Source organism: Podarcis liolepis (genome assembly GCF_965112155.1).
Source record: "Podarcis liolepis genome assembly, chromosome: 6".
NCBI classification, from domain to species: domain Eukaryota; kingdom Metazoa; phylum Chordata; class Lepidosauria; order Squamata; family Lacertidae; genus Podarcis; species Podarcis liolepis.
Window position 1 is genome coordinate 53626362 of NC_139559.1, and position 23977 is coordinate 53650338.

Consider the following 23977-nt stretch of genomic DNA (forward strand, 5'->3'; position numbering starts at 1 on the left):
CACACACACATCCAACACAGTCACATCTAGGAACTGCATTTTTTATGACAGAATAGATATTAAAGGGCACAATAGTTGTTACACTGTTTCTTGGCAGAGAAAAAGGAAAGCTGAAAGGGAGAATGTTATTGGTTGTTGGTCCCACCCAGTAGACTTTGGCTGGACTCAAATTACAGTTCCTATAGTCACTAAGTTTAATCTTTGAGGGAAAAGTACGTGGGTGGTTCTTGCAGGCGAATACTTCTGATTTCCCTAGTAATGTACCAGAGATTACAGCAATTTGCAAAAAGATAGTGTTCAGTATTAGGACTAGAACTCCTTCTAGACCTGGCACTTTTAGCAATAGCAGCTCAGTGGAAGAAGGCACAGTAAACCAAGGTGGGAGTGTGAAAACTCTTCCAGAGATGGTCCTAAATTCTTCTTGGTCTTGGCTGCCTTGGGATTTATCTCATATTTTCCACTTGACAATTATTTTGAGCTTTGCCTATGTGGCCCTGAAAGCTGTTCAGCTGTATCGGAAAAAACAATACCTGGTCAAAGTTCTCAGCAGTTTTCCAGGACCTCCCGCTCACTGGCTATATGGCCATGTCAAAATGGTAAGGTGGCTGTGCAGGCGGTATGTGTGTGGCAGAGCGAAGGTGTTGGAGAAAGTGTCTTTATCTATGTATTTGCTAAGCTTTATGCTAAGAAAGTAATGGATTGATGCCCACATTCTTCTGTGTTATGTAAACATAGTGAGAAAAGTGCTTTTCGCTTGCTTTTTCTACTAACAGAGATTTAGGAGAAGGTCTTAACCCTTTCAAATGCAAGGAAAAGTCTGCTTGCACTTTTAAAAGTGCTGTGTAATGTTTGTCCACATTTGCAAGAAGTAAATATTTTTGTGTGCTTTGGGACTGCCTCCCTATTTGTTGACACTAGGCAGGCTCCCTCACCACAGTGGTTTGGACACTGACTGAACATGTCTTTATTTCACCAAGCCTACTCAACCATATGATTTAGTGACCTGTATCTTTTAAAAAAGTTTTAGTGATTTTATCACTGTATTTTAATTATGATTATTTCATACATGTTTGCTGTATCAAGGAAGCAAAACATTCCCTTTTCCAATATGGCTTCTCCACATAGTACTTTCTTTGTCCTCATACCACAGCAATACGTTAAATCACCCAAAAAGTTTCTGCTATGTGTGTGGAGAATTAACATTTAAATCTCAGAAACGAAGTTTCACTCCACTTGTTTGAAAGACACGCACACTTTATTTTGGTATTGTGGTAGGTGATCAAGACAAACCATTGGCCCCATATATTTGTTGTAAAACATGTGTAACACTCTTGACAGCCTGGCTAAAAGAGCCATCTTGCAGAATGCAGTTTGTTGTACCAAGGCAGGTAGAGTCTAAGGATGCTTGTGAACTTCTGCTGCCTGTTAGTCCAGAAACAAAACAGAGACATAAAACAACATCAGCACAATTTTAACTGCTTTCTTGAGCATTGGTTCCAATTCATATTTTGTGCTAAGAGGAATCCAGCCACAGCGGTTTCTCAGCTTCATGTCACATTTTGAAAGGATATTTTATATCAAATGCACTGTTTCATTAATGCTGTCATTCAGTCTGTTTAAACCTACAAGACAGCTGGCTTGGGGTACTGTACCTGGTCTGTTGAATACTGACTATGTATATTCAGAAATAGGGATGAATAATCTCTCAGTCTCAGTATTGTCTGTTTCTTATTTGCATAGCTGTCAACTTTTCTCTTTCTTGCAAGGAATCCTATTTGGAATAAGGGAATTTCCCTTTAAAAAAGGGAAACGTTGACAGCTATGCTTATTTGTCCAAACTTAAATTTGGTTCTCTACATTTCTGCAGTAACTTGCAGATTATATATATTTTTTAAAAAATAAAATTTTCATACAAATTATTTAGCATTTTACCGTAAATGTCTCCTAAGAAACACATTTTTAATGCACTTTTAACTAATACAGTGGTATCTCGGGTTACAAACACCTTGGGTTACAAACACTTTGGGTTACAGACTCCGCTAACCTGGAAGTAGTACCTCGGGTTAAGAACGTTACCTCAGGATGAGAACAGAAATCGCACGGCGGTGGTAGCGGGAGGCCCCATTAGCTAAAGTGGTACTTGAGGTTAAGAACAGTTTCAGGTTAAGAATGGACCTCCGGAACGAATTCAGTTCGTAACCAGAGGTACCACTGTACACACATTTTTGCAAACTTTTTCCCCTATACTGTGCATCTTTGTACATTATTTTTACGTATGTTTGTTTTATGCACACCTTTACCTAATATATACATTTTTCTAAACGTTATTTGCTTGGAGAACTGCACCACAAAATTCAGGTAAGTGTGAATTTCACAGGACGATTGTGTTTTGATTCTCATATTGTTTTGGAACATGATAATTTTGCATATCCACCTTTAAATGTGAACTGAATCAGTATCCCTACTCAGTGGCGTAGCGTGGGGGGTGCCAGGGGTGCCGGCCGCACCGGGCGCAACATGGGCGGGGGGCGCGCTCGCACTAGCAGCTCTCTGCCCCTACTAAAATCCACGGGTTAGGGAGCCCGCGCTCGCTCGGCTTGGCGAGGAGGTCGCGGAAGGGGGAGAGCGAAGCCTTCTGCCGCGGGCAAAAAAAGGAGAGGAAGCCGGGCGGGCGGGCGGGCTGGCTGGCTGGCTGGCTGGCTGGCTGGCGGGGGTCTGGCTGCGCCTGCTGCTGCCGTTGCCGCTGCTGCCGGGGCTTTGGCAGCTTGGCGAAGCGGAGGGAGAGGAGCTTTATGGTAATTGCGGCTCTCTCTCCACTGGCCGCCTGGGTAGTGAGCCGAGCCGAGCAGGGAGTCTGGCGAGGGGGCGGGAAGAGACTTTTCCACCTCGCCTGGTCAAAAAGGAGAGCGGAGTCTCCTCAGGGCGCCCTCAGGCAGGGCAGGGCAAGGCAAGCAGAGCGAGGAGGAGAGAGAGGGGAAGGGGGGGGAAGCAGCCAGGAAACGCTGCGGTGTGGAGGAGGAATCAATTAAGGAGAGAAAGCGAAAAGCCTTGGAGAAAGCGAAAAAAGGAAAGAAAAGAGGCAGTTCCAGGAGAGCGCGGGGGAAAGAGAAGCCTCGCTGCTGCTGCTTGGGAGATTAAATTACTGTGCTTGCCTTGCCCCGGGTTAGGGGGTGCAAATTAATTGCCTTGCCCCGGGTTAGGGGGCGCAAATTACTTGCCTTGCCCCGGGTGCTGATAACCCACGCTACGCCGCTGTCCCTACTCAGGAGTTCAGTTTACATTCCAAGCTAGAGAAGAGCTTTTGGGGGACACTGTGCTCAGTTCAGAACATTGCTGAACTTTAAACTAAGTCATATTCCAAGGTAAATAAAAAAAAAATCCTTCCAGTAGCACCTTAGAGACCAACTAAGTTTGTTATTGGTATGAGCTTTCGTGTGCATGCACACTTCTGTTATCTGAAGATAAGGTGCTACTGAATTGATTATTTTTATTTTGTTTTGACTACGGCAGACTAACACAGCTACCTGACTGTAATTAGATCCAAGGTAAATGATTGCAACCTGCAGCAACAGCACTAGAGATCAGCTATAGCAGATCTGCCAGCCATTATGCTAAGCCAAGCTGTAAGGAGTGCTTCATGCCATTACTTCCTCATATCTTGTTTGTTTCACACTTTTTGAAATGCAAGCAAGCGACAAATGATGGAATTTCTCAACACGTTTGTACTAAAAGCTTTCAGCCATTGCCAGATACAGGGCTGAACTGCGAACATTTAAGTCAACATTCAGAAACCAAAGAATCTACTCAGCCAGTAGAAACAAACATTTCTTCCTGAGAGCACTTTGAAGGAAAATAATAGAGAACCTCATATAATCTGTGCTGAACACGAAGAGCAGCATAAACAGCATGTTATCTGCTCATGACTTAAGGACTTTATGATGATATGATTATTCCACACCCATCGTACGTTCTAGAAGTATAACATTAACTTAGCCTTGACTGATACCTGCTGAATATTTTCTTATCATTAGGCACTTGTGGTTGGGGGAGAAATACACTTTCAGCAAAGTGACAATTTGGAATGCCATTCCACTGTGAAAAAATGAGAAGGATTCTGAGTGCAAAATTGCACAGTTGTGACTCATGTGTTATGGAATCTCAAGCTTTTAAATTCAGAGGGGGGCCATATTTTCTTTTTCCTAAACACAAGACTGGCATACAGAGTTTATTTTACTTTGAAAATAAAAGCCTGATCCATAACTAGGTCAAGAAACTGACAGCCAACAAGCAATTATTAAATTACCATTGCTTATTTAAAATTGAAAATGAATGATGCAGCTTCAACATACCACCTGAGACATTGTTCATGTATGCCGAGCACTCTGCAATCTTTTGCTGGCTCAGATGATTGCTTGGCAGGTGGCGGGGAAACAACACATTTTCTTTCATCAAGAGAGAGAGTTATCTTGGAAAACCCTAGTTTTAAAAGAGCCTCTCTCCTCTAATACCCATGCTTATGATGGAAAACTCAAAATGTGTGCACACATTTATCACAGGCATATCCCAGCTTCTCTCTTGTTAGTTTCTATACACTTATATGTCCCACAACAGTTCCAAGGTACCTTTGGCTTGCTAGATGTTGTTTAGCTACAACTCCCATCAGCCATAGGCACTGCTCATGCTTGCTAAGGCTGATAGGAGTTGTAGTTCAGCAAATTCAAGAGAGCCAAAGGTTCTCTGCACTTGTCCTATTATGTTCTTTGTAAAATCCTACTGTGGGTCTAGTCACAGCACCCTCCACCCCTGTGCAAAAGCAGTAGCTATGGTGTAAAGGAACAAACATGACAAGACAATCATCTGGGGTAAAAAGTGGTCACAACTTTATTGATTACAGGTATAGGTAGACTTTGGCTCAGGCATTGGGTGCATATCTATATTAGCCTCCTACTGGAGGACTGAAATTTTGAACAGGGTCATGCCATGTATTGTGGACTCCCCAAGACATGAATCTCTAGTCCCACATTCAGCCTCTACTCCCTGGCTCCCCTATTGGACGTGCAAATCTTTGCATTTGTGATTGATCTATTTCTCTTATGCAATCTTACCTAAAACAGAGGAAAGATTTGCACACATAAAGAAGCATAATCAATCATAAATGCTATATAATAACGTTATTATAATGGTTCAATTTATTTCAATTAGGAAACAATGGTTTTTCTAACTGTATTATTTGGTGGCTGTTTACTTCTTAAAATTTAGACATCAGTGGCTTTATCATTCTTAAGCAGTGTATGTTCTTCTACAGCTGTGAGGTTCAGTGCAGAACAGAAAGAAAGCAGGTTTTAAAAGACTGGACTATTAAGACAGAGCCAAGGGGGTGAATAATTCCATTGTTAAATATGCACCCTAGCTTAAAGTTATAAACCATTTCATTATATAACCATCTAAGTCTGATATCATCCTGAACTAAGTGTTTAATCACGGTGTCCGAGATATAAACTGACTACTGATTTTTTTAAAAAAAAAATGATGCAGATGAAACCAGAAGAAGAATTCCTGAACATAGCAGCATGGACAGAAAAGTACCCGCACTGCCATCCACTTTGGTATGGAACTTTCTTGGCTTTCCTGGCCCTCAACCACCCTGAATATGCAAAGGCAGTGTACAGCAGAGGTGGTAAGAAATTTGTATCTTACATCCTTCTGATCGTGAAGTTACATGAATATGCTAGAGGTTGTAAAAATTATCCATGCATTTATCTCTGTGCACTAAGTTGCACTGCTCTTTGCTTTTATTGAGATACAAATGTGATTCATATTTCAAGGCCCCCCTAAAGCAACCTTCCCCAAGGTGGTGCCTTTAAGATGTTTTGAACTACAACTCCCATCAGTCCCAGTCAGTGGCCTGGCCCTCGCTGTCAGGCAAAGAGCTCCAACTCTCAGGTCTAGTTCCCCTCAAGTCTGTAATGCTCAGATCAGATTAATAGAGAAGGCACGCTGCAGACTACAAAGTTCAACAGGTATATTAGAGACTTGCACACGCAACGCATTGCACTATGATTGAGTGGGCTTGGGGCTATGTGACGTCAGCACACTGTGCACGCATGCCCAGCAGCGTGTGCACATGATGTCAGCATGGCATGCTATGCGGTGGGTGGGTGCGCCCCCTGCAGAATTTGGGGGGCGGCCCTTTCAATATTGGGGATCCTGGCCACCTGCTCCCCCACTCGGTAACCCTGGAGACTTGGATACTTCCTTTTGGAAAGTGGGGGAAGCATGACAATTTGCCCAATGGGCAAGGAAAAGGTTGTTTGTCTTAATTCTCATGTGCAAAGATGTGGGAGTGTGCCTTGGATCTGGCTGCTGAAAAGCAAAGAGAGGCAAGTGAGGGAACTCTGGGTTCCCATAGGAATCGCCTGACTTGAGGAAACAGAGTGCAATTTAGCAAATTAAACATTTAAATTTGTTCTCACAAATAGTTTTTTACCATCTTTTGCTAAGCTCATTTTCTCTCATTTATCACACTATTCAGATCCTAAAGCTCTTGTAGCATACGACTTCCTAATTCCATGGATTGGTATGTATTTTCTCTCACTAATTTTATGTATTCCTGTATTTACTGTGATATTCTTGTATCAAGCATATACATATATTCTCAGCTTTCAAAGTTCAAACTTTGGGAAGCTGCTAGTATTTGTTAAGCTGGTGCCTTCCCCACTGGTGCCTTCCAGGAGGCTTCAGTGCCAGCTTTATTCCTCTGGCCAACTGATTTCTGCCCATTTTGCTCAGGAATCAAACTCTATAGTATGTTTCCCTACAATCTCAAAAGTCCTTATAGAGTCTGTGAAGATGGACTTCTGAGGTTGTAAGGAAATATACACACTGCATTCCATGTTTCAGAAATCCTTTATGTCAGGGAACTGACATCGGAGCCAGAGGTGGAGGGAAGGCTCTCAAGTGATGCTGGAGAGGGACCCAGCAGGGAGAGAGGCAGCTCAGCTGGGGAAGGAAATCAGCGCAACACCAGGGATAAAGGGGGGCAGATGGGGAAATCGGCGAGAGGGCTCCAGGACTCTTCGCTGGACACCAGCGGGGAGAGCACGGGTCCTCCGCTACCCACACCCTCCCTGCGCAGAAGACTTCCGCGCAGGGAGAGTAGGAGGAGACTTGGCGTCAAACAACTTTTATGCTGGAAAAGGTTTAAGAAACGCCCACTGACGGATTCTGCTAGCAACTGAGGCAGCCACGAAGTGAAGGGCTGTCCAGACAGGAAAGGTTTAACAAGCCAACTTAGCCAGGAGTGGCGGTAACTTACGCACGAGCAACCCATATTCATTACACTTTAGTATGTAAATAGATTCTTAACTTGAATTGTTCCAGCAATTAAGTCCCTACTTCAATGGGTCCTGGGGGGATCCTTCTACTATAAACCCTGTCATCTGTGGTGGATAATTTACCATGCAACCCTGACCCTGGTGTATGTGCCTAAGAAAGACAACATTATCTTGGGCTTCTGTTCCTCATTTTCCTTCCTTTCCTTGGCAGGAAGGGGGCTTCTCATTCTGAATGGGCCAAAGTGGCAGCAGCACCGGAAACTGCTGACTCCCGGATTCCATTACAATATTCTGAAGCCTTATGTGACTCTTATGGCAGAATCAGTCAAGGGGATGCTGGTAAGAAACCCCACTGCTACTTTCAGGAGGTCAGCTCCAGTCTAAGAAGTTGCTCTTCCACCTTCATGTTCTCAGTCCTGCTTTGAGCAGACTCAGAGGGCCTTTAATTTCTCTTTTTTTCCTCTGACATACTATGGAGATTTTTTGGAGTCAGAAGTCCCCATCAAAGTGTGAAGCTAGTTGAGCAGCCCTTTGGGTCTCAGGCAATGAGTTTGCAACAGCATTGAATTCTAAATTTCCTTCATAAACCTGTGAACCTTAATATTGTCTTAATTAGTTCATTCACTTTCTCAAGATAAACGGATGGTCACCATTAGCTTTCTTTCTGTGATATTAAAATGCATCACTTTGAAGGGTTGGTTGTTCAGTGTTGTATTAGCTAGAATTGTATGTCAAAACTGTGTTTACGTTTGCAGACAGTGTTTTTGACTGGAATGTCTGCTATCACCCTTCCCTTTATAGTCCTGTGAATTAATGATCAATTCATTAGCTCCTGAGAATCTCCTGATCTGCCTTCTTTGTTTCAGAGTACACATTCTTTTTTTAAAAAAAAATAGTATTTATTAAGGTTTTAAGTTTACAAAAAGGCAAAAGAAAAAACACCAAATTAAACAATGACAAAACAACACATCACAATAAAAAACAGAAAAATAGAAACAATTAAAAAGAAAAGAAAAAACAAATCAAGCCTTCCCATAACTTATCTTTCATTTGCTTGTTTCCCTGACCTCCTCACACCTCCCTTTTTTGTATTCTAAGTCAATTATCCATTTCAGCAAATCCTTTCCCTCTCTTCAAAATTTTTATCCTGAAAATTTATCTTGATCTTAATATAAGTTTACTTTCCCTCTTTTCACCAATTAACAGTCTATTTTTCTTAAATCCTTGATACATTTTTGCTAAAGTCACATAGATTCATTCCAACATCATTCTAACATTCATTAATTTTACAATGTTTCTGTAAATAGTCTTTAAATTTCTTCCAATCTTCCTCCACCGACTCTTCTCCCTGGTCTCGGATTCTGCCAGTCATTTCCGCCAGTTCCATATAGTCTATCACCTTCATCTGTCATTCTTCCCGGGTGGGTAGATCTTGTGTCTTCCAATACTTTGCAATAAGTATTCTTGCTGCTGTTGTGGCATACATAAAGAAAGTTCTGTCCTTCTTTGGCACCAATTGGCCGACCATGCCCAGGAGAAAGGCCTCTGGTTTCTTCAGAAAGGTATATTTAAATATATTTTTCATTTCGTTATAGATCATCTCCCAGAAAGCCTTAATCCTTGGGCATGTCCACCAAAGGTGAAAGAATGTACCTTCAGTCTCTTTACATTTCCAACATTTATTATCGGGCAAATGGTAGACCCGACCCTGAAGCATACAGCTGAGTCTCTCTCAAGGGACAGCTGCACATAATCTTAGCAGAACCATTTCCCAAATGCAAGGATCATTTGCAGGAGAAAGTTAATGGGCAGCATGGAGAATGCTCAATTCTGTCTCACGCCTCTTCATTCTTCTCCACATTTCCTCCCCACAGGCTTTATGTGTGTTCCTGAACTAGGCTTACGAGCCAGTAGAGGAAACTGCCCAGCAGACAGTGGTGGCTGATGCACATTGCGACCAGGAGGGTAGAAGGCAGGGTGGTCAAAAATAAGTGGAGCCAGAGCAAATGACAGGCAGAGCCAACTAATCTTACTCCATGCCGAGTTCTAGAAATGCAACACTGAGGCTATGGACACAGGCATGCCTTTGACTGGTTATACGTAAAAAGGCACGTGGGTGGGGTCACCCTGAGGTTGATGGGACAGTGCTCCAGTCATCCTAATGAACTAGCCTCCACTGCTAGCAGGGGTCTAGGCAAATTGATGTATGGGGAAAGGGTTAAGCACCTGTACTTCTCACCCAATGATTCTCCTTTGGAAATGCTCTCTGCCATGCCATGCCTTAGTATTATGGGGTAAGGATCACTGTCATTACCTTGTAATGTGCAATTTCACCTTCAGTGATGTGAGTACATGAAAGGACCCAGAATAAGAAATAATCAAAACACCTCAGAAAATAAATATAACTTATTCTGCAATTAACTAGCAAAATCCATAGTTGGGCAGCCACTGACATACTTGACAATCTAACGTTTTCATATATTGACCACAGCAGATCATATATTGTTTCAGTATCTAATAACGAATCATCTAATCATTCTAGAGACTTTCCCAGAATGAGACTTCTCATTTCTGTCCCTTTCCTAAAACATTAGGATACATGGGGAAAGCTGGTACCAAAGAATGGCACAGCATCAGTGGAGATGTTCGAACATGTCAGTCTGATGACTCTTGATACTATTATGAAATGTGCCTTCAGCTACCAGAAAAATGCTGAAACAGACAGGTGAGTATAAGATGCCTATTTAAGGCAAGGTGCGAGCCACAGGCCGATACAGTCTTTCCTTTTTGTGCCATGGGCTAGCAGTGACATGACGCTGCAATCACCACTGCAATCTGTATATGGTTAATGAAGCCATTCAGGATGTTGGCCATCACTACATCATTCGTGAGCAAATTCTATAGTTTAACTGTGCAAAGAAATACTTTCTTTTGTTTCTGATGAATCTTTCAACTGTCGGCTTCAACGGATGGCCCTGGGGTTCCTTCCTCTAGCCCCTGGGCCAATTTGTTTGTCCTTATTGTGGGATAACCAGCCTCACATAACCAGCATGCTTGGGTCTAATTAATGCATGAAGGGGTTAAGACCATAGCGTAAGCTGTCCTGCCAGGCTTAGCTCACCTTGGAAGAGAGTAGGTAATCAGAAACTAATTGGTGAGCGACCTGGCTGCTGAATTCTGCACCAGCTGAAGTTTCCAAGCTGTCTTCAGAGGTAGACATATGTATAACGTGTTGCTATATTATAACATAGAGGTTACCAAAGTATACACAACATAAGTTGTGTATTCAGATAGGGATACAGCTAGGCCACTAGCTGAAGTTGATGGAAGGAACTCCTTGCCACTGATGCCACCTAGGCTTCAAGTGACAGCAAATGATCCAGAAGTACCCCCAAATTATATATCCGTTCCTTCAGGGCGTGTAACCCCATCAAGAGCAGGCAACCTCCCATCCATCCAGTCCAAGGAACCACTCACTAACAGTGCTTCAGTCTTATCTGGATTGAGCTTCAATTTCTTGGTGCTCATACCAAGGCAAGCACTGCCACACCTGCAGCTGTAAAGGAGAAGCAGAACTGTGTTTAATCAGCATATTGCTGACAACATACTCCAAAACTCTGGATAACTCCACTCAGGAGTGTCATGCAGATGTTGTGGGGGATAACATTCAACCCTGATGAACCCCACATTAAAGGCTCTGTGGAGCTGAGAAGAACTCCCCAAGCATCACCCTCTTGAAACAACCATTGAAGAAGGAGTGGAGCCACTACAAAATATGCCATTCATCCCTACCTCCAATCTCAAATAGAAATGGATCTAGAAATGGGACTTTTAATAAACATGTCATCTTACCTTTTTGTCTTCATTTTGTGCTTATATTTGTTTCCACTTTCCTACTGTCCACAGAGATAATTCCTACATTCAAACTGTATTTGATCTCAGCTTCCTGTATTATGAAAGACTGAAAACACCTTGGCATCACAATGATCTCATTTACAGGTTGAGCTCCAAAGGGCGTCAGTTTTACAAAGCTTGCAAAATAGCCCACCATCACACAGGTATGTATCTTTTACTTCCTAGCAACATCTTCTTCTTCCTCCTCATCCCTCTCCTCTTCTTCTGAGGTAATATATAAATTTATTTCATAATAGAAAAATCAAAAGCAAAAACATACTGTTTCAGTACCATTAGGAAAATTAAAAATTGTAACAGTGTCAGTATGATAAACTAAGGGCATATAAAATGTAGGTGTGAAAAGAAGAAGGGGGAAAAACAATTTAATATGGGTTAAATGATTAGTAACACATGGAGTTATTAGGAAAGTTAGAGAAATGAGAAAACTAAAAAGGTTGAATATATGTGCTTGCCTCTTACACATAGCTTTATTCATTTCATACTGTTTGTTTTCAATGCAGAGAAGGTAATAAGCGAGAGGAAGGATTCCCTCAAGAATGAGAAAGAGCTTGAAAAGATTCTGAAGAAGAGGCATTTGGACTTCCTGGATATTCTTCTTTGCGCAAAGGTGGACATTGTAGAAATAATGCACCTAGGCCTGCCATGCTATAATGCTAAGGGCTCTTCTTGCCATCACTATAATGTTCAGATGACATAGCCCAAGCAAAACTCCCATGGTCTGCAATATATACATAAAATTGTAAGGCTGCCATCACACTGCAGTTTGTCTGGCTGCTGACAGGTGGCCATGTTAACTCCAGCATTATGGCTGAATGGATGGTGGGCACGTGAGTGAGCAAGCACCATGGGTGGCAGGTGGCCCAGGTGAGCTGTTTAATTGAGGGGGTGGTGCTTCAGAGAGCAGCTTGGCAAACTGCTTTCTGAAGCACCTCCCCCTTCTTTGATGTGAGCTGGGAGAGGGAGGAGGGTCTTGGAGAACTTTAAATATTGGATCTCACTAATCCTATAAAACACTATGTTCCCTGTGCGGTTAGGATGAAAATGGAAATCCACTGACAGATGAAGACATACGTGCAGAAGTGGACACATTCATGTTCGAAGGTCATGATACCACAGCTAGTGGAATCTCTTGGCTCTTTTATTGTATGGCCCAGAACCCTGAACATCAGCAGAGATGCAGAGAGGAGATCATGGAGCTTCTTGGGCAACAGGAAGAGATACAATGGTCAGACTAAATTCTTGTTCAACTTTAAATGTTTACTTCCTGGGTCATGTTATGAGGTTTCTGAAGGAGAGCAACACCGCAGAGTACTTTAGGATCATAGTAGTCTGACCACAATGCCTCAGGTTGAGTAAGTTCCAGGGAAGATGGACCAGTCCTATACTGTAGGAAAAGAAGCTCTGATTTCTATTTCTATATTTAAATCACTGCTATGGCTGCTGCACAGATGTACTGTAGCTAGTGTAGTCGTGCTTGTATTGCCAAAAATAATGCAAAAATCAAAATCTATTATCAAAAAGAGACAGCTCTTCAAAAAGTAGGACACAATTAGCCACCCTCACCCATTACTTGCATGAAGAGGTAACACAGTTACAACAGATGGGCTGTGGACTGAGTCCACCAATACGCCTGGTCTCTAATGTCCTGATAACTTCTAAAGAGGGGAGCCTCCTCTATTCAGGTGGGATTCCTGCATGATTTGCTTTCCAGGTAGAGTTCCTGCATGGTTTAATTTTCCATAACAACACCCCCCCCCCCCAGTTTTGTATGCTGTATTTCAATCAATCAATCAATCAATCAGTCATTTAACTTTTTTACTGCCTTTCTCACACTATAAGAAACAAGGTGTCTAACAGAATATATTAAAATAAATACACCTAAAACCCCCACAATCAATATAAATGTTTTTTTTTTAAAAAAAGTGCATAACCCTGCTAAAAACAGCCCTAAAAGCACAGATATTCACTAATATATGCATCTCCATGCATGCTTTAAGCTAGCATGTGCATTTTTGCACTTGTTATTTGGCTAGAGAAGTGCAAATTATGAAGGGTGGCTGTGTTTCAGTTCACATGTTGTTCCAGATAGTGTGAGTAAGGTAAGTTCACCTTTAAATATGAACTGAATCAAATTTCTCCCCTCTCCCCAACACTTGTATTGAGCAAGGACAGCTTAGACAGTGGATTCCACTCCGACTCCTTTTCCCTTCACCTTAATAAAACTTTATGTGACTTAACTCCAGTAATTTTGGGCGGTGTCTTTAAGGGACGACTTGGGAAAGATGACGTACAGCACCATGTGCATTAAGGAGAGCCTTCGGCTTTATCCTCCAGTACCTCTTATAGCACGAGAACTGAATTCTCCTGTGACTTTTGCTGATGGACGAACCTTACCAAAAGGTAGGTTTCCCCTCTCTCCCTTCTGCAGACTTCCTTTGAACTCGCCCCTTCCTCTTCCATCTTCATTCTTACACTGTTCTCATTATTCAGTTCCACTGTCACTTAACTTCCATCAAGGGTTTCTAACCTTTTGTGGTCCACATTCACCCTTGGCCTACCTTGTGGGGCTACTGACAACTGTGATGCGGCCACCCCACACTCTTGCATGCACACACTCACATCCGTGCACACAGGGAATACGTGGAGGACACACACAGGTGTGCATGCCGACACAGAGGTACACAGCCCCTGTGTTCAGATGGACACTTTCAGGAGCTGCTAGGCCTTAGATGGACCATCTCTTGAGGCCCCACCTACACCTAAATGAATTCCTTGGGCAAAGAAACAAATATTACATGACCAGGAAAGCACAGTCGTATGCTTTCCAGCTGCCTTCCTGTACTCTGTGCAGAATCATCCTAGTTATCCATGCAACAGCTCTGAAAATCTGCCAGTCTTTGCAGCAAGTTATTGAGAATGAATGTTTTGGTAAATGCCACTGGATAGCAATTAATTCTCATTACATAATATCACTGCTGATGAAATGATAATAGATGATGTGTCTCTTTCCCCCCCACAGGCTTTCTAACTGCATTGGATGTTTATGGTCTTCACAGAAATCCTGAGATTTGGGACAATCCTGAGGTAATAATAAAAGAAGAAAAGCCTAAGCAAGACCTTTCTGGTGAGACTGAGAGAAGTTGACATGTTCTGAGAAAAAGTTGGTGGAATAAGTGCCATAGACACATACAATTTCTTTAAGAAAAGAGGTCAATTGTTTGTCACACTAACACTGTGTGACTAGATGTGTGGATTTATCCCAGCGTTTTGTTTTACCAGTTTCTTGCTTGTTTTACCTTAGTAAACACATCCAGAAGTATTCCAGTTTGGAGGTGAGAAAGGCACATTTAGTCCATTGCCCAATATCAATGGCCTAATGCCAAACTATCTAGTTTAGTGTGTCCCTCTACAGAATTGGATAAGAACAGTATGAGGAAGATACTGTACTAATAAAGTAGAAGGACAGGCCACATGTTATGTAGTTATGATTCTTAAAATGTTGCTTAAGCACTCACAAAATGGCAAAAATCTATTGCGAAAAGAAAACCATTGCAAAATGTATTGGCAAAGCTGCTGTAGAATCCTAATCCAGAAAACATTCCTAATCCACGTCAGGAGCTATGGAAGTATTCTGCCAAAAATCCACCCACCCACCAGTCCCTAAAGTGCTGCTTACAAAATCTGAGTAGGCTTCCTTCTCCATTCAAAGAGCAACTTCAGGAGCAACATCAGCACCACAGCAGGGGGGAAAGGTTAGCATTTCCCTCCCAAGCCCTGCAGGCCTGTTGCTGGTCAGACACCCCAATGACTGTACAGTTTTAAAAACATGCACACTGATGCAATTAACATCATGTCTCATTTGGACCAGGCATTTATAGATGTGAAGGAATTTTCCTTCAGATTACATTGGGGAAAACATGTTGCTAAGAGTGCAGTCCTATAATCCTATACAGAACTAGGCCCCATGGAGCTCAATGAGCATTATGACCCAGTAAGTGGGTATAGAACAGTATCCTTTTTTCTGAATGCCCCTTTTTCCTTTAGCTCTTTTGCCACTATATCAGTTGCCATTCTAATCCAAAATTCCATGACTTATTTTCTGTTGTAGGAGTTTAATCCTCTAAGATTCTCCCCAGAGAATTCAAAGCATCGCCACCCATATGCTTTCTTGCCTTTTGCTGCAGGGCCAAGGTAAATATTTTCCCACCTATACTTTGCACTGTTCCCTCCATAAAAGGAGACTTACATTAATCTTCCATGAAAGACACAACTGTGTTCAATGCTTATAAAACTGTGTATGAGTCCACAGCAAAGCAGAATTAACTGCCAGCATAAAGCAATATACTCAAATGCCTAAAAGGGTGGGGCATACAAAGGAAAACAAAGATGGTGCCAGACATTCATTTCTGGGAAGGGAAACCTAAAAATGAAGGAGCAACAACCGAAATGGCCCTGATTGGACCCTCTCCAGAATGCTCTTCTGTTTGTAATGTAATGTTGCCCTTCATTCTACTCAGGAACTGCATTGGACAACAGTTTGCAATGAATGAGATGAAGGTTGCTCTTGCATTGACCCTCCTGCACTTTGAGCTTTTGCCTGATCCTGCCAACCTCCCGATTCCCATGCATCAAGTTGTCACCCGATCCATAAATGGGATATATCTGAAGCTGAAGGCTCTCCACTGATGGCTGCTATTACCAGAGTAGTAATGCTTGCTTCTGGACTCTCAATTCCTGCCAATAAATACATACATACTGTCCCTGATAAAATATGTACACATCCTACATGCAAAGAATTATTATTACTGTATTTTCCAATAACATTGATCTGGATCCAGCCATGACGTGGGGAAAAGGTGGGGATTTAGCGCCCATGGGGGGAACATATTAGAATGTGTGAGTGAAGGTTCCAGCTGTTCCCATATAACTATAAGCACCAGCTGCCACAAAGTTATTCCGTCATTTTGAGCCAGCAGCTCCAGCCGAATCAGAAAGTCTTTAGGACATATTCTAGACAGTGAGCAAAAACAAAGCAGCAGTCAGCTGGCGATGGAGAATCTATTCAATCCCTTGTGGTCCTGGCTCCCCAGGAGTTTCTCTGTTTTTCTATTGGACTGTGATGTTGATCTTCACCAGAATGGCTCTGAAAGCCATCCAGCTATTTCAGACAAGGCAGAACCTGATCAAGGGTTTTAGGAGTTTCCCAGGACCTCCCAGCCACTGGCTGTATGGCCATGTCCACATGGCAAGGGATTCTCTGACTTTCCTGGTGGGAAGGTGGGTCTCGCTTTGTAAAATTGCATTTCTCGATAAGGAACTGGAGATTGACTGGATTCTGTGTTACCAGCTGCCATTCAGTTGTGCCTAAAGAGTAGGGCACAGAATATCTTCTTTCTGGAGCATTGGTTCCAATTCATATTGTGTGATCAGAGGAATCCAACCACAGTGCTTTCTCTGCTTCATATCACATTCTGAAAGGATATTTTCTATGAAATGTGCTATTTATTATTGTTGCCATGCAGTTTGTTTGCACCTGCAAGGCAACTGGCTTAGGTACCACAGCACTGGTTTGAGAGACCAGGCTCTTAGAACTTTAGTCTGGGTGGGCTATCCTGCCCTGTAATGTGGCTGGCCAGGGAACGTAGAATGGCCAGACACTGGGACGTGACATCTCTCACCACCTGTGAGGGACCAATAAATATTGGTAGGCACCATTAATATTAATATCATGCAGTGCACTTCTGCTCTTTTTACGAAGGGACTTGTCCTCTCTAGGCATACAGAGGCTGGTTCAAGATCCAGCACCATTTCCAAATATAGATTCTTTCAGTATTTTGAGACTGCTGTGATTGTTATTATATTGTTTGGCAATTTCTTTTAAGCTCTCAGTCCAACCAGGTCATATTCAGAATAGACTTGTGGAAATAAATACACTTGATTAACTTAAATCCATTGGTTTCACTGACTTTGTGGCTTGGAATGGAGAGCTTGGGTTATTTACAATATAAACTCTGATACCAGGGCTTAATATGAATGGATTTATTTTTTTACACATTTTATATCACAGACCTAGAAATACTTTGGGTCCCCCCCATATAACAAAGTATATATATCATTCAGCTTAATACTATATATGTCATAACTATGGTATTACAAGGATTATACAGGGAAAAGGCTGATCGTTTAGACTTTCTCATTCCCTCTCCATGTTATCACATCAGCTGTTCTGGGGGAGGAGTCCTGAAGACCTTTTAATATGTCACGATTATTTCTTGTATTTGAAAATATGTAATTTACCTGTAAATCATCTTGGAAGGATTTATTTCCTGTACTATGGGATATAAATAACTGTCATTAGAGAAGAATAAATAAATAACTCTAGATGTTGCAAATTAAAAAAAAAAAATGCATTGACTTCTTCTACATCTTGTGGAAATGTGTTAACTGTTTTTTAAAAATCCAGAGACTATTTTCTTCCCTATGAGAGGTTTAACATCTGCCTCAAATGCGCTCCTTTGTACCATTCGTCCTTGTGGCTTCTTCTCTGAGTATCAGTTAATTCTAGGCATACTAGGTACTTCCTCTGATAAAATATCTTAAGCATCTTATACGAAGACAATTAAAACTACATTTCCCAATAACAGTGATCCTAATTAAGATGTAAAGTGGAGAATGGGGGAAGATTCTGGGCCCACAGGGAGAAAAAAAATAGAATTTGGGGGCTGAGGTCCAAGCAATTCCCAGATTCCTACAGCTCCAGCTGCCACAAACTTGTTCTGGCATTTTGAGCCAGCAGTGCCAGCCGAATCAGAAAGTCTTCAGAACTTATTCTAGACAGTGAGCAGAACAAAACAGCAGTCAGCTGGTGATGGAGAATCTAATCAATCCCTTGTGGTCCTGGCTGCCAGGGAGTTTCTCTCAGTTTTTCTATTGGACTGTGACCTTCCAGCCACTGGCTATATGGCCATGTTCACATGGTAAGGGAATCCCTGACTTTCCTGGTGATGTGTTTGGTCTCCCATTGTAAAACTGTGCAGAACAGAAAGAAACAGAAAGAAAGCAGGTTTAAAATCTGATTAATGATTCAGATGAAACCTGAGGAGAAAAGAACTCGTAAAGTCAAATAAATGAGAATTCGGAGCCCTATTCTTGCTCATCCAAATCTGCCCCTTTTTACTAACCCGTGGGAGAAGGTATGAGAGCCATTTAAGGACACCACCCAGTGTGCCAAGATTCCTGGATGAGAATAATATCAAAGCCAGTTCAGAATGTAATGAAACTCAGTTCTCTGGTGGATGAAGCCTAGCCAGCCACGTCCAGGTGCATTGGACAATCTTTTGCTGTTCTTTTCATTGTCATGCAGCTACTTTCGCAGGCAGGTAATTGAGGCTACCACTCCTCTGTTGCTGGCAAGTATGTTATTGCACCTCCAATTCTTGCCATGGCTCAGCAAAATCAGATTGGTAGATAAAGCCCATTACAGGCTACAAGTTTCAACAGGTACATAAGAGACTTGGATACTTCCTTTGGGAAAGTGTGGGGAGCGCAACTATTTCTCCCATAAATGGCCGGAGTCCCCAAGGCTGGGCAAAGAACTGGGCACAGCTTGAAGTAAGCTGGGCCTGCAAAGCTTGCTTGTCTTAACTTGCATTTGCAAAGATGTGGGAGTGTGCATTGGATCTGTCTGCTGAAAAGCAAAGAAAAGCAAATGAGGGAGCTCTGAGTGCCCATAAGAATAGCCCAGAATGAGGCAACATAGTGTAATTTAGTAAAGCATTTAAGTGTGTTCTTACAAATACTGTTTACCATGTCATGCCAACCTCGTCTTCTCTCATTAAACTATTCAGTTCCTTAATCTCTTGCAATATACAGCTTCCCAATTCAATGGATTGGCCTGTATTTTCTTTCACTTCTTTTATGCATCCCTGTAGTTACTGTGATATTCTTGCATCCAGCATATACATATATGCCCAGCATTCAAAGTTCAAACTGCTTTTTGGTCTACAGGAAGCTGCTGTAGGGTGTATCATCTTCTCTAATCTTCTCATCTTCTCTCATTTATTAAACTACTCAGTTCGTTAATCTCTTGCAATATACAACTTCCTAATTCAGTCGATTGGCCTGTATTTTATTTTATTTTATTTTAATTTAGTTACTGTGATATTCTTGCATCCAGCATATACATATATGCCCAGCTTTCAAAGTTCATACTTCCTTTGGGTCTACAGGAAGCTGCTGTAGGTCAGAATAAGATGCCTATTTCAGACAAGGTGGCAGCCCCATGCAGATACAGTCTTTTTTTTTCTGTGCCATGCACCAGCTGTGGCATGAGAAGCAAACCCACGGTTGCAGTCAGCTCTGCAATCTGCATATGGCTACGGATGCCATTCAGAATGATGGCCTTCATTACATCTTGGGGAGTAAATTCTATAGTTTAACTGTGTGAAGAAATACTTTCTTTTTTCTGTGATGAATCTTCCAACAGTCAGCTTCAATGGATGGGCCTGGGTTCCTTCCTCTAGCCCCTGGACCCAATTGTTTATCCTTATTGTGGGATGACTAGCCTCATATAACTAGCATGCTTAAATCTGATTAATACATGAATCGGTTAAGGCCATAATGTTAGCTGTCCTGCGAGGCTTAGCTCACATTGGGAGGGACTAGGTAATCCCAAACTAATTGGCAGCCAGTTCAGTCAGGCCTGGATTGCTGCAATATGGTTGCAACCTGGTGAGCACAGGCTGAAGCTACTGTATTCAGAGATACACCCTATATATAACATGTCACAATAATCTAACATAAAGCTTTAATAATAATAATAATAATAATAATATAATAATAATAATAATAATAATAATTGTACCCACCTATCAGACTAGGTCACCCCGGCCTCTCTGGGCAGCTTCCAGCATATACAGAAGCATAATAAAACATCTATCAATAAAAACTGTACAGGGCTACCTTTACATGTCTTCTACGTGACTTTTTAAATATGTAACAAATATTTGTTGTAGCTCTTAAATATGTAATTTAATTGTAAGCCTTCTTGGAAATACTGATTTCCTGAACTATGGAATATAAGTTACAGATACGTAGCCGTGTTAGTCTGCCATAGTCAAAATAAAGACCAACTAAGTTAGTTCTTGGTATGAGCTTTCGTGTGCATGCACACTTCTTCAGGTATCTGAAGAAGTGTGCATGCACACGAAAGCTCATACCAAGAACTAACTTAGTTGGTCTTTAAGGTGCTACTGGAAGGAATTTTTTTATTTTGACTATGGAATATAAATTACTGTGATAAGAGAAGAATGAATAATAAATCTAGATGTTGCACATAAGAAAAATTATCACATTGACTTCTTGTACAACTTACGGAAATGTACAGTGGTACCTGTGTTTGTGAACGGGATCCGTTCCGGAGGCCCCTTCTCAACATGAAAAGAGCGCAACCAACAGTGGCATGTCTACGCATATGCGGGTTGTGATTCACCGCTTCTGTGCATGCACATGATGTTATTTTGCGCTTATGTGCATGCGCAAGCAGCGAAACCTGGAAGTAACACTTTCTGGTACTTCCGGGTCGCCGCGGGATGTAACCTGAAAGAACGTAACATGAAGCGGACGTAACATGAGGTATGACTGTATTAACCATTTTTTTAAAAAAGGTTAACTAAGCAATCTAAATTTACACAAACTACCATAAGACTAAAACAATAATTTTATAGAAAAGGAGACACTTTTTAGATATAACCCATGCATTTTTCCTTTCTTGAGCTAACTTAACCTAACCCCAGCTCGGAATCCATAGCTTAGTCCAGTAGCAGGTCTTGAAGAGCTCCAAGCTGCTAACTTACTTCAACCAAACGCAGAGCAGTGCTCTTTTCCACCTTGAGCCCCAGATGTTGTTGGCCCATAACTCCCATCATCCCTGACCATTGACTAAGATGGTGGAAAATTATATGGGAGGTGGTACATGACCCCAGTCAAGCTGGCAAAAATTTATCATTTGCCTGATAATAAGTGTTGGAAATGTAAAGAGACTGAAGGTACCTTCTATCACCTTTGGTGGACATGCCCGAAGATTAAGGCCTTCTGGGAAATGATTTATAATGAAATGAAAAAGGTACTTAAATGTACTTTCCCTAAAAAAACAGAGGCCTTCCTCTTGGGCATCGTCGGTCAAATGGTGTCAAGGAAGGACAGAACTTTTTTTATGTATGCTACAACAGCAGCAAGAATACTCATCGCAAAGTATTGGAAGACACAAGATCTACCCACTCTGGAAGAATGGCAGATGAAGGTGATGGACTATATGACATTGGCTGAGATGACAAGCAGAATCCGAGATCAGGGAAAAGAGACGGCGGAAGAAGAATGGAGAAAATTTAAAAGTTACCTTAAGGACTATCATAAACTCGATGAATGCTAGAATGTTGAGATTTTCATGAAGAAAGGGATACAGTGTTATGAGATAAGATTATAGAAAAGATTAAGACGACAGAGGTTGGAAAGGAATATTTAGAAGTTGCTAAAAAAAGTATTTTGGACATTGGGATGCAGAAAGGGGGGGTATGGGGGAGTCCCAGAAAAGAAGTTTATGAAAAAATGTTATGAAATTATGTGTGTTTGTATGTCTTTTTACATGTTTGTCTTTAAAAATCTTGTAAAACCAATAAAAATTTTATTAAAAAAAAAAAGAAAATTATATGGGAGTTGTGGGCAAACATCATCTGGGGACCCAAAGCATATTTTTGCAAAGCAATGTCATTAATAGAATGTGTTGTTTGGTTTCATTTTCCCAAATACATGCAGGGTATGTTGGAGAACTACACCACAAAATTCGGAGACGGGCAAATTTTGAATAATGTGCTTTGTTTCTTGTATTTTATTGTTTGAATTTTAAAAACAACAACAACAAAACAGAAATTGAATCCAATATGTCCCCTATCACTATTGGGGAATTTGCAGCTACTGGTATAAAGACTTCAGTTCCTGAGAGGAGACTGGTTCAGGAGATGCCTCTGGCTTGATAGGCCGTTTTCTAGAAGTATAGGATTCAGTCCATGCAGATGATGAGGGAAGCTCAACTGAAGCAGGGGTTGGTGGACAACATTTATTCAAACTGGAAGAAGTTGCTATTCCTCAGTAGAAACATGGAACAAAATATGAGGCAAACGTAAAACCGAAAACATATTTTCTTTGTGTGGACAGGCAGAGTCCCCAGATCCCGAGCGGTCCCCCCCGTCATGTGGAATAATGACTCAAGACAACGTGCTATGGGATTAAATTGGCCACAACTTTATTAAATTTCAAATGTGGGTAGACCTTGGCTCAGGCATTGGGAGTTCTCCCTCCCCAGTCCCCAGTCGGGGACCTTGGGATCATCAGGGTTATCCAGTGTGTGTGGGGGGGGATGGGCTGGCTCTGGAGAACATATGTTCAAGCAGAGATAGCCGCCCCTGTTACGCCACAGGGGAGAGCAATGACGACCTTTCGGCGTACAGTCAAAGCCTCCCTTCAGAAACCCCCTTTAATGGGGAACCCTGGTATCGCAAAGAGGAAGATGGACTAAAGGATTCCGCCCAAGGCCTGATACCGCCAAAGTTGTGACGTTTTGCTACGGGAAAGGTGAAACCTGCCAATGCATGGAAATTCCTTTCCGGCCCTTTAACAGCGACCTTAACGTAGCAGCGGCCGCATACCTGTGAAGAAAAGTTAACCTGCAAAACCTGTGAAGAAAAGTTAACCTGCAAAATAAGACATTAACTGAGGGTGAGCAGGGTGGGAGAAGCTCTGGAGCCAAGTGAGGATTCCCAGGTAAGATCCTCCCTCTATTGTGTGGGCAGGTAATCCCTCCCCTACCTGGCCTGGTCTCCTTGGCAACGCTTCCCCCAGGTGGGATTGGACAACTGACTGAGGTAGGCAGAGACCTCCAGGTATCCCACCTGAGGGAAGGCAAAGCCAAGCCTATGCTGATGGAGCCGCTCCAGATCTAGGGGCTGCGTGCGTCCACGCAAAGGGCGCCCCCCGTTTTAAGCGGGGAGCGGTCATTCCTATCAAATGCCCTTCTCTATATCAGTCCTCCCTGAGGTCACTGTGATATCTTCTTTGAATATCAGTGAATTCTGGGTATACCAAATACTTCCACTGATAAAGTACATTATTACCCTGCATACAGTTAATTAAAACACCATTTCCCAATAACAGTGATCTGGTCCAGATCTAAAGTGAGGAAAAGGGGAGGATTCAGCACCCAGCGGGTGAAACTAATTAGAGTGTGTGGGTGGAAGTTTAAACAGTTCCCAGATTCCTGCAGCAACACCTGCGACAAAGTTGTTTTAGTAATTTGATGCAACTCATAAGACAAAGCCAGCAAAACAGCAAACCTTTTGAGGACTTATTCTAGCTACTGGAGCAAAGCAAGCAGCAGGCAGCTGGTTATGGAAATTGTCATCAATCTTTTGTGGTCCTGGCTACCGGCGAGTCCCTCTCGGTTTTTCTATTGGACTGTGGCGTTGATCTTCATCTGCGTCGCTCTGAAAGCCATCCAGCTATTCCAGACAAGGCAGAAACTGATCAAGGGGTTTAGGAGTTTCCCAGGACCTCCCAGCCACTGGTTGTATGGCCATGTCCACATGGTAAGGGAATCTCTGACTCTCCTGGTGAGATGTTGGGTCTCTCTTTGTAAAATTGCATTTCCTGATGATATAGCTGTTTTCTTATATCCA

At 42.1% G+C, this 23977-nt stretch overlaps 2 protein-coding genes across 7 annotated transcripts in view; both read left to right on the forward strand.

Annotated features, from left to right (window-relative positions):
* LOC310709667 (cytochrome P450 4B1-like) lies at nt 1-17672 on the forward strand. The gene is made up of 12 exons (XM_083509657.1): nt 1-596; nt 5536-5677; nt 6533-6577; nt 7546-7673; nt 9929-10059; nt 11241-11392; nt 11750-11856; nt 12284-12474; nt 13516-13649; nt 14269-14333; nt 15358-15440; nt 15767-17672. Exons 1-12 carry the CDS (start codon nt 405-407, stop codon nt 15933-15935), a joined length of 1539 nt encoding a protein of 512 aa, XP_083365783.1. The 5' UTR covers nt 1-404; the 3' UTR covers nt 15936-17672.
* LOC310709662 (cytochrome P450 4B1-like) overlaps nt 16369-23977 on the forward strand; it is a gene marked incomplete at its 5' end in the record, with an annotated part of 18350 nt that continues 10741 nt past the window's right edge. For 2 of the 6 annotated variants that reach the window (XR_014527614.1, XM_083509639.1), the window contains one exon: nt 16369-16494. Coding sequence is in view for 3 of the 6 variants with exons in the window: in XM_083509639.1 (XP_083365765.1) it covers nt 16369-16494 (126 nt within the window). Of the gene's footprint in view, nt 16495-23530; nt 23888-23977 lie in introns of those variants that run through there. The other 4 variants (XR_014527615.1, XR_014527616.1, XM_083509638.1 and 1 more) reach the window with 3 other exon arrangements.